The sequence below is a fragment of the Hylobates moloch genome, unplaced genomic scaffold, assembly GCF_009828535.3.
Source record: "Hylobates moloch isolate HMO894 unplaced genomic scaffold, HMol_V3 SCAFFOLD_17, whole genome shotgun sequence".
NCBI lineage: Eukaryota > Metazoa > Chordata > Mammalia > Primates > Hylobatidae > Hylobates > Hylobates moloch.
In genome coordinates, this window is record NW_026652292.1 from 42,865,160 (window position 1) to 42,876,519 (window position 11,360).

General features: G+C 43.2%; 1 protein-coding gene across 1 annotated transcript; it reads right to left on the bottom strand.

The window, feature by feature from the left end:
• Positions 1–89: 89 nt before the first annotated feature.
• SLC10A4 (solute carrier family 10 member 4) lies at positions 90–6,203 on the bottom strand. Its single transcript, XM_032135636.2, has 3 exons — positions 5,395–6,203; positions 4,401–4,611; positions 90–1,190 (listed from the first exon to the last, which is right to left on the bottom strand). Exons 1-3 carry the CDS (start codon positions 5,982–5,984, stop codon positions 678–680), a joined length of 1,314 nt encoding a protein of 437 aa, XP_031991527.1. The 5' UTR covers positions 5,985–6,203; the 3' UTR covers positions 90–677.
• Between the last annotated feature and the right edge of the window lie 5,157 nt (positions 6,204–11,360).

Here is an 11,360-nt window from a genome sequence, read left to right on the forward strand (position 1 = left end):
TTCCCAACCAAATCATTCCTACAAAAGATAAATTGATTTGGGGTGTGTTTACATAAATGCAGAAGACAAGTCGAAAAGAACATGGCTTGTCCACTAGAAAAATGTTGATTATTCATTAATAAGTAGATACCAGATCAAGTAATCAAATACATTAATGTAACTTTTCTCTGATACTGGTTTGACAAATACTATGTTTCCTTATTTAACTGACCTGTTTTGGAATTTTTCTGAATACAGGTCAAAATTCAACATTGTCAGGAATTTTAAGTAGAGCAAGCACACTTTTTTTTTTTTACAACAATTACATTAAACTCAATTATGCTTTACAAAGATAGCTTGTTTTTCCTCATAGTGCGCCAAAATTCTACATTTCCAAGACCCTGTTTTCTAATAGCTTCTGTATTTGCAACAGTCATAGAAATTGGTGATGGTAAAAACTAAAACCACATTTAATTCAGGCTTCACGTTAGCCATTCCAGGTGCAAATTATATTACAGCATTGATTTGTAATTTGTGACAACGTTTGGTTAATACACCAGCGAACCTTAAAAAGATCAGAATTGTTACATGCATGATGTGAACCAGTGTTATCTTTTATGTTAACCATGTGCACTACCACAGGCCATAAATATGAAGCAATATTTCAGCAAGATAGAAGCTCCTGTGTATCTCCACATTTAGAGAGAAGTCTGAGCGGTTTCCATCATTATTATATTTTCTGCTTTCACTGTGCCATAGGAAGTGTCTGCCATTTCCTCTTCTTTTAGTTTTTTATAAGAAATATCTGTATCTTCATCTTCATCTAGAGGATCTCGCTTGTGCAACATTTCACTTCCATACATCTTATAGATTAAAACAAAAATCCCTGCTTCTGCAGACTGGAAAAGCGCATACAGCAAAGGAAACATGTACATGCTTCCTATGAATTGCGGCGGAAAGGCCAGTTTTAGAATGGCTGTACAGAGCTGCACATTCTGACTACCTGTTTCCAGACATACAGTCCTCTTGCAGTTGGGTGGAAGATGGAAGAGAGTAGCTAAACCGTAGCCTGAAGCGTAGCCTGCCAAAGGCATAAAAATTGCTATCACATAAACAGCTGCAGGGATACTTGCCAGCAGTTCAGGTCCTAACATAGTGCCGGTCATTATGAAAAGGACCACCAGAGTCACTAGCAGAGACCACAGGGAAACCTAGTAATAGAAAATTACAATGAGATGGTTGAAGATGAGCTCAGGCGAGAGAATCCTAAGCTCACGGAAGAAAACACCCATCTAGTATGCTCTCCAACACAAAATGGAGACCTTAGAATATTTCTGAAGATGGGCAGGCCACCTCTTCAGGAAGCATCCAGAGCCACATTGGGCAGCTCTGATTGTTTGGAGGCTTGTCCTTATGTCGAGGGACAATTTACCTTCTATAACCTCTAGCCATTGAGTTGGATATAGGCTCTCAGGAGCAACAAAGACCAGCTCTTCAAAAACAAAAAACAAACAAACAAAAAACAGCTTTTCTAGCCAGGCACGGTGGCTCACACCTGTAATCCCAGCACTTTGGGAGGCTGAGGTGGGTGGATCATGAGGTCAGGAGTTCAAGACCAGGCTGGCCAAGATGGTGAAACACTGTCTCTACTAAAAATACAAAAATTAGCCAGGTGTGATGGCGAATGCCTGTAATCCCAGCTACTTGGGAGGCTGAGGCAGAGAATTGCTTAAACCTGGGAGGTGGAGGTTGCAGTGAGCAGAGATCACGCCACTGCACTCCAGCCTGGCTGACAGAGCGACACTCCATCTCACAAAAAAAAAAAAAAAAAGCTCTTCAAAAGCTTAAAAACCAGTTATCAGGGGAAGGCAGGCAGATCATCCCCAGACTTAAAGCCTCCATCACATAACTTTGTTTTGGTCTCCTGACTGTTCTGAGCGTGTGTTTCATATGTGAATGTGCCTCTTAAAAACAGGACATTTAGAACTGAACCTAATACCCCAGGTATGGTCTGATCATTAGAGCAGACAAGTGGATATTTACTTTCCCTGAACTGAACCAACCCCATGTTTTCCATAAGAAATTAGTTCTCATTTTACATGAGTTAAAACTTGTGAAACTTGATTAAAATGTCTGAAGCTCAGCGTGTGATCTTTTTAACCCTCAAAATACATTGCAGAGGATTGCTTGCAATATTGAAACAATTACCTACTCTTAGATTATGTAAGAGAAAAAAATGTAAATAAAGATGTGAAGAATTCTTTGCAATTTGGCCACTTTCCCCTTTTTTATTTGTTCATGAGAAACCTCCCATCTGTAAGTCTCGAATGATGCTTAGGTATTGTTACAATAGATGGATTTTAGATACAGTACAACTGACTTCTGTATAAAACGTGTCATCTTGATGTTCTGACTGGTACATTTCACTCATTCAAATAAAACAGGCTGTATGAATTGTAAGGCGGAAATCTAAAAATTCCTCTCCTAGTTCTCCTTCATATTGGTAGTTAACTTATTATTTTTCTTTAATGAGGAGTGGGCAGGGGAAGGAAACTAGATCCAGAGAGAACAGCTTAAATGTTGCTTCTGGTTCCCTGGATAGCTGGGATATCCCTTTTGCAGTCTTTGGGACTGGCATAACTCTACACTCTTAAAAAATTATTTAAAATTTATCTGAGCTGGTCACAAATTCTACCCTAGAGGATGCTGCAATAATTATTATATAAGGTACAGATACTACAGATGCACAATTGGCAGAAACCAAGCTATTAACATGTAAAAGCATACCATTTCAAAGTATGTCACATTGAAAGCACTGACAAACAGTCCGATTTCTTCACTTTGAAATATTGGCTCCAAAGTCCCTTAGAACTATTTTAAACCATTTGGGCAAGCATTGACATTGAATGCTCATTTTGAAGTGTTTGCAAAGGTATAACAATTATATAAACCGTTTCTTAATAGTGTGTTAATTAAAGAATAGGGCTAGGTTAACCTTAAATTCAAAGGTAGCAAATCTTATTGATGTCTATTATATTTAAATATTAAATACGTTGATTTATTAATACATTTATATTAAATATATTTCTTCTGTTTTTGATGTGTAAATAGGTCATTTGATTGACTTTTAGACTTCCTAAGGTTTTATAGTAAATGCCATCACATTAATAGCATTAGCTTAATGATTAAGATTAACAAGTTCTTAATGCATCTCAAGAGTATGAGTATATTATTACAGGTATTAATATATGCATATTTACATGTACACATATATTTTTACATTCACATATACATGTTTATTATGGAGCAGGATTTCTTTTACTCAAGGCTGGATATATGCACAGAAAAGAACTCTCTACTTTTCATATTAATAAAAGCTGACTCTATATAATCAGATTACTTTAGAAAATAAGTAAAACAAAAGATTATGTCTTCTTGAATCTACATAATTGAAACATTAGGGTTGCTCTTTTTCTCTTCATTTGTCTAAAGGAATTTGCCTGTGCATTTTGCAGTAATAGTTACGTATTTTATTTGATTAATTACCTGAAGGCAGCATCCTGGTCATTGTTTATTCTTTTTCACTACTGTTTTTGAATTTTCAAAGACAACTTAATTTTACAAAGATTTTTTTCCTCCAGTCAACTACTAGAATCTACTAAACTACTAAAATCTCTACTGCTACAGAAAGCATTCATTTTTTTAAAAATCAAAGCCTTAGGAGAAATATTGCACAAATTATAGAAATCCCCCATCTTTTCACTAGCTTTAGAAGCCATATAAAATATTGCAATGGAGAAAGAAAAACACATTTAGTAAGGTCAATATAACCTCTATTATTTATCCAGGACCCAATTTTATTTTGTGCTTTAAAGCCAATATTTTGTGTGTTCTATTACTACAATGTAAGTTTTCCATTACTTTTTGTCCTATTAGTATCAACTTACTTTTAAAAATTTAATGAAATGTTAAAGGAACCTACTACAGAGTTTCTCAGAATTAGAGTTCCATTTTTGAAAAGATAGCCATGCACTTGTAAAATACTGCACCAATTCTATTAAAGTAATTTTATTTAATCTGCTTTGATGTTTAATTATATACAATTAGTGGAAAATATGTTGCCATTTAATTACACTGTCATCTTCCTCACCCCGCTATGATCTGTTTCCTTCCGATGAGTACTGATAGTTCTCATATGCTGGTTTTGATTAAGCTGTGTCTTAATTAAAGCTATCATTCTAGGAATCCCAAAAGTGGAAGTTATCTTCGTAGCATAAACTTTTTTTAAAAAAGTTTATCCATGCAACTACTTCCAAGTCCTTTTCATCCTTTCCGCCTTCTCCAAACTTCCTAACATTTCTACTGTGGGTCAGAGATCAAGGGCTCTCCAAGCTAGTATGGAAAGGGAAGAGGGGCCTTACCTTCACAATGTAGTCAGCCACCCGGCTGTATTTGTAGCGAATGAAGACGCCCAACCCGATAGGGATGAGAGTGCTGCAGAGAGTCAGGGTCACGGTCCCTAGGGGTAGTAACTGCACGATAGGGGTGTTGATCCAAGCCCAGCTGTAGATCCACAGGCACAGGGGCATCAAGACGAGGGCCAGAAGCGTGGAGGAGATGGTCATGATGATGCTGCAGAAAAGGGAATGGGCGGAAATCAGAACGAGCTTTGAGTCAAACAGCCAGCCAACCTTTTTCTTGTATGTTGAGTAGAGGTGGAAAGGGGAGACTGCAAGTCCCGGGGTTGAAGTCTGGGCAGAACCTACATCATCCGAGGAGAGTGCCAAGAGAGCAGCACGTCTAACACCAATGGAATATGAATCCAAGGCAGGGAGGAAAAACAAGCCCCCTGTCTCGGTACTGCTGCCCTCGACATTATGAAGTCTACTGAGCCTGGATAATGCTGAGGGGAAGGAGCGTTCTTCCTTGCAAGACCCCTGCAAGGTAAGCCATGGTAAAGCTGCCGACTGCTACTTGTTGGTGGAACTCAACAATCCTGCCCTCTCTGTGAGATTACTTTCTCTGACGGGCCAGTAGCCCTATTTTACTTTTACGTTGCCGGCGAGTTCTAGTTCAGACTGCCCCTTCTCTTTGTCTTGCACTGGACAACGACCTGCGCTGCCAGCCCGACGCTCGGGGAGGACGGCGAGGAACCCCGCTGAAGGGCCCGCGCTGCGCATGGAATCCCAGCCTTGGAGCAGCCCCCTCGCCGTCTAGCTCGCTCCCCCAGCAGCACAACCTGCAGGTCGGCCTTGACTTCTAGAGCCCGGGCGTCATCATCTTCCTCTCCTTTTCTCCTCCTTCCTCTACGCCTAATTCCAACCCCTCCACTGCCTCTGTCCTTCGTCGTGAGCCCACGGCCGTAAACGCGCGTCTGGGATGAGACAGATGCCCAAGGAATAGACAGATCTGTACCTGAGGTTCATGTCGCCGTCAACCAGCAGGGACATAAGATTGGAGAGATTGCCGCCGGGACAGCAGCCACACAGGAGCACCGCCACGGCGGCCACCTCGTCCAGCTTGAAGGCGAGGGCCAGCAGGAAGGCCAGCAGCGGCAGGAGGCCGAACTGGCAGAGCGCGGCCAGCAGCGCGCCCACGGGCCGGCGGACGTGCGCCCCGAAGTGGTTCACGTCCACCGTGCAGCCCAGGCCCAGCATGGTGATGCACAGGGCGGCGCCCACGAACACGTTCAGCCCGTGGTTCAGCGGCGTGTCCCAGAACGGGGGCGCGTGGGGCGCCCAGGGCCGAGGGAACGGGGAAGGGCCGTGGCTCGCCGCGCCGCCCGCGAGGCCGCTGGTCGTGGGCTCCGGGGTCGGAGTGGGGCCGGGGCTGAAGCCGAAGCTCGGACCCGGCCCGAGGCTGAGCCCAGGGCCGGGGCCGGCGCTGGAGGCAGGGGCGAGGGCGAGGTCGGTGCCGGGGCCCGGGCTGCTGGCATTGGGCGCCAGGGTGTAGTTGTCCCGCAGCAGAGGGGCGAAGAGCAGGGTCACGTTGTCGCTGCCGTCCATGGCGCGGCCCGAGCTGCGGATTCTGGTCCCCTCCCGCCGCGTGCCTGTCTCCGTCCCGCGGTCGCCGCAGCCGCCGCCCGTCGTTCTGCCCGTCGGTCTCCGAGCCCCGGCTGCGCGCCGCTGACGTGCTCGGCGGCGTCGGGGGCGGCGGGCCGGTCTCCGCTCCCGGGTCTGCCGCCGCCCGCAGCCTGGCACTCCGCGCAGCGCGGCTCCCCGGGTGAACCCAATCGCTGCGCCGGGTCCGCGCCCCGGCCCTGCGCCCCGCAGGCCCCGCCCCGCCGCCCGGTCCCCTCCTGTGAATCGCCAGTAAGTGGTTCTGTTAGAGTGCAGCCAGGGGCGGAACAAAGACCTGACAAAGGACCAGAGCAGGAAAAAACCGTTCCTGGCTGCCGATCAAGTTCTCTGATGGGCTCTGCCTCTTTATAATGAAATCTGGAGACCCAGACACACAAAGTGGAGGGGCTGGGTGGATAACCTCATCGATGCACACTCATAGACCATAGAAACTGTTCCTATAGCCTGCAGCCCTAAGAGGGGTGCTTGACTTAATATGAGCGATTCTCTAGTAAGCATGACACAATATCTGCCTTGAATTTGCAAACAATTTTTTGCATGATTTTCATGTTCAGTCTTAAAGTAGAATGTAATAATAATATAGCGGGTTTTGTGCAAGTGCGTGTGCATTATTTCATTCGATTCTTACAGCAAAGCCGTGAGATAGATACCATTTTTACAAGCTCGATTTTTACAAACGAGGAAACTGAGGCACGAGGAATTCTCAGTCTTATCAACCGAACCCACAAGTACCTGGCTGAATCTACACAGTGATGTGTCCCTAAAAAGGGCAGAGAAGAGCTTGGCTAATAACAGTTTCCATGAAAAATGTGTGTTTAAGAAGTTATTGGCAGGCGGAGAGAGGGTATTTCAGTGGCCACAGATTTACGAAGCTTTATGAGTAAGGCCCTGGCATTAGGATTAAAGGACTGAAAAGAAATAAAGTGCTGAGATTCCCTGCTTGAGACAGGTTTATCCCCAAACAAATCAAGAGCTCTTAGGAATGGAGATGCAACAACTTTTAAGTCAGTCACTAGATGGCATGTAGAAAGGAAAATAATTTCTCTGCTTACCAACCAGGTGGGGCCTGTTGAGGAGGCATCTAGCTCCCTGGGGGTGACCATAAAGTGATAGTCAGTTGAGTTGTGAAAACCAACAGGAATTTCTAGAATGAAATCAAGGCTCAGTCTTAGCCCAGGGTTGCTTTCACAAGGAGCCAAGATATAGTGAATTCTTCTACCCGGAAACTTTTCCCTAACTCCTGTCCTGGCACAGAGTGACTTCTATTACCCAAGGGTGGGCTGAGCCTTTCCTCCTCCCCAAATCTCATGAAGATGATGGAGACTATGAAAAGCAAGACTAAATGCAAAGCATATTGCACTCTTCTTCACAAATAACTTATTTTTTCTCCTTTGGACTGTAAATTCCATGAGCGCAGAGCTTTTGCAAGCATTTAGGAGGATAATGTACCCTTACACTTTTCCAAAATACTAAACCCAGAAAAAAAAACTTCAGTGAGCTCTGTAGAGCTTTGAAGGAAGTGGGTTGTGACCAAAAATATTTTAAGTTTACATGTCAGCTTATGTAGGTAAAAAGAAAGATATTCAGATATACAATCATCCATGCTACCCAACCGTTACATTAGTAGACCCAGGGAAGATGTGTGGAGAAACAGACAAGATAAGGAGGGAAGGCACTGCTGAGCCTTCACAGCCTTGAAACCACAGGATGAGATAAGCCAAGAACACAAATGGCAAAGGATCCAACCGAAGCCAACTGTGCAGGCACCACTCCTATTTGCCTCAGAATCCCTCACCGTGTTAATGATATTAAAATTCACAATCACATTAAATAAGCAGTAATTAGAGGCAGACCAACTCAACTCATCCAACTACCTCCTCCCAGGGTTTAGGGAGGGACTTGGGAGACAACTTGTGCAATGGGCGAAGACTGAAAACAGAAAAGGGCCTGGCATCGTGGCTCTTGTCTGCAATCCCAGCAATTTGGGAGGCTGAGACAGGCGGATCACTTGAAGACAGGAATTCAAGACCAGCCTGGCCAACATGGTGAAACCCCATCTGGACTAAAAAGACAAAAATTAGTTGGGCATGGTAGTGTGTGCCTGTAGTCCCAGCTACTCAGGAGGCTGAGGCAGGAGAATTGCTTGAACCTGGGAGGTGGAGGTTGCAGAGAGCCAAGATCGTGACACTGCACTCCAGCCTGGATGACAGACTGAGACTCCATCTGAAAAAAACAAAAAAGAAGGGGATGATGGGCTGGGATTGTAAATCATGGGGCATGTTGCACCTGCAATCTTGGGGCATTCTTGGGCCCTACAGACCTGATGTCACTCCTGCTGATGGGGTGATTGTCATTGTAAAGAAAACAGGTGCTCTGGCCTCCCCTTCTTTCTCATCTTCCTCACTATGTATGAGAAAACCCCAGGATTAGGATTAAGCCCATTCTGCAGGTGTGATGACACTGATGTGGTGACACTGGTGAAGTGAAGTATTCTTTTCCCAAGGGGGGAAGGAATATGTAAAAGGGAGAGATAACATAGTACTTAGAAAATATGGCCAGGCACGGGGCTCACGCCTATGGGAGGCCAAGGTGGGCAAATCTCTTGAGCCCAGGAACTTGACACCACCCTGGACAACATGGTGAAACCCTGTCTCTACAAAAACTACAAAAATTGTCCAGACATGGTGGCACATGCCTATGGTGGCATATGCCTGTGGTACCAGCTACTTGGGAGGCTGAGGTGGGAGGATCGCTTGAGTGCAGGAGGGCAAGGCTGCAGTGAGCCATGATCATGCCACTATACTCAGGCATGGGTGACAGCAAACTGTGTCAAAAAAAAAATTAAGGAAGGAAGGAAGGAAGATGAAATTAAGCTAGCTATTTGGGGAAAAATAAATTTAGAGCTTTGTGGCACAGTGTATACCAAAGCTAATTCCAAGTACATTAAAGGGTTAACTATAATAATAATAATAATGCAACAAAATACTAGAGAAAAAGATTGGCAAGGGTTTATCTCATCTTTGGATATGGAAAATTTTTCTAAGCAAAAAAGTAACAGAAGGAATCATAATGGGGAGCTCAGTAGATATGGATACATAAAAACTTTCAACTTTGTTCAGTGAAAACATCATTTAAGAAATTAAGAGAAAATTTGTGATTAATTTATAAAAGTTTTATTGTGTTATTTTATAGGAAAAGAGGCAAATGACATGAATAGACACAACATCACAAAAGAGATGCAAGCAGCCAGCATGTTTATGAAAATAGTCACATTCAGTAATATCCAGAGCAATTAAATTGAAGCAATGAGATGCCATTTTTCAGTACTGGAAAAGATTCAGATATATGCTATTATGTTACAGTGGCAAGAATACAGTCAATTTGGATATATCCTACCACAGAAACAATCATGGAAAGACAGCACCCACTTCCAGGAGTTCTCATAAAAGTCCTGGGGTTAACTTGGGATTAATAACGGAGAACTATTGTACACTAATGTTTGTTTTGGCCACTTTTCTTGAAAGGAAGCTAGAAGGCTTTTTAAAAGTAGAAGTAATTAAATTAAAAAATTAAATAGAAAATAGGCAAGAGAAGTGTACCCATCCTTCAACCAATCATTGTGGCCATAGGATGGAATGCTTTCACTCAAGCAAGGGAGTGGTCTCATCCCCACTCAAGACACATCAACTCAAATTTGGGGAAGGGATTCCGCAGAGGAATAGTGGGTGCTGTTAACAGAAAGAGGAAAAATGGATGTTGAGTAGGCAGAAAAGCAATAAGGGTTCACAGAAGTTGTATTCAGTACCTCAGCACCCTCAAAGGTGTTTGAGGGCTTCTTCCATTGCATTTCCAGAAGTAAGTACTGCTACCTTAAGAATCTTTGTCAATATGCTGTTTTAAAAGTTTCATATTTTGTGCTTCTTTAACTATTAGTGAGATAGAACTTTTTCAGTTTAATAATAGATACTTTATTATAAATTATGTATTTTGCCTATTTACAGAAATCATCTGACTTGCAGACAATTTACGTACAACGATAAGACTGGTAGAAGAAAAATTAGAAACAACCTAAGTATCCAACAGTATGCAACTGGTTGAGTAAATTGTTTTTTACTTACATAATAAATACTATGCAACTATTTTAAATTTTCATGATATATTTTTATGTGAAAAAAGCAAGTTATGTACAGTTTGACGTTGATTTCTTTCTTTTGTATTTTGTTAGCAAAAATTCTTTTAGAGCCGGGTGCGGTGGCTCACACCTGTAATCCCAGCACTTTGGGAGGCCGAGGCGGGCGGATCACGAGGTCAGGAGATCGAGACCATCCTGGCTAACACAGTGAAACCCCGTCTCTACTAAAAATACAAAAAATTAGCCGGGCGAGCTGGCAGGCGCCTGTAGTCCCAGCTACTCAGGAGGCTGAGGCAGGAGAAAGGCGTGAACCCCGGGGGCGGAGCCTGCAGTGAGCCGAGATCGCGCCACTGCACTCCAGCCTGGGCGACAGCAAGACTCCGTCTCAAAAAAAAAAAAAAAAAAAAAAAAAAAAAAAAAAAAAAAAAAAAAAAAATTCTTTTAGAGATGTTACATTGTCCAGGCTGGAGTGCAGTGGCTATTCATAGGCATGGTCATAGCAGACTGCAGGGTGGCTCTTGGCCCTAGTTTCTTTAAAAGTACTTATATCGCTGCATTCAAAAAGACTGGGCCAAAATATACTGGATTATGGAGGATTTTTGCATTCCTTTTTGTTTTCTTTTCTTTTTTCTTGAGACAGGTCTCCTTCTGTTGCCCAGGCTGGAGTACAGTGTCATGATCTTGGCTCACTGCAACCTCTGCCTCCCAGGTTCAAGCGATTCTCCTGCCTCATCCTTCCGAGAATCTGGGATTACAGGTGCCTGGCATTAGTGACTAATGGGTAGGTAGTGTAGACAGGCAGCCATTAGTCACTGAGTAGGCAAGCTCAGTAATCAGATCAACTGTCTCAGTATCCCAGTGCTTGTGTTCAAGGAATCCTTATTTCACTTAACAATGGCCCCAAAGTGCAACAGTAGTGATGCTGGCATATTGTCGTAATTGTCCTATTTTATTACCAGTTACTGTTGTTAATATTTTACTGCAACTAATTTATAAATTAAACTTTGTAAGAGGTATGTATTTATAGAAAAAACATAGTAGATATATATAGGGTTCAGTACTATCCACAGATTCAGACATCCATTGGGGTCTTAGGACATATTCCCTGAGGATAAGGGGGGACTACCGTACAGACATGTTTGTTTTGGCCACTTTTGTTGAAAGGAAGC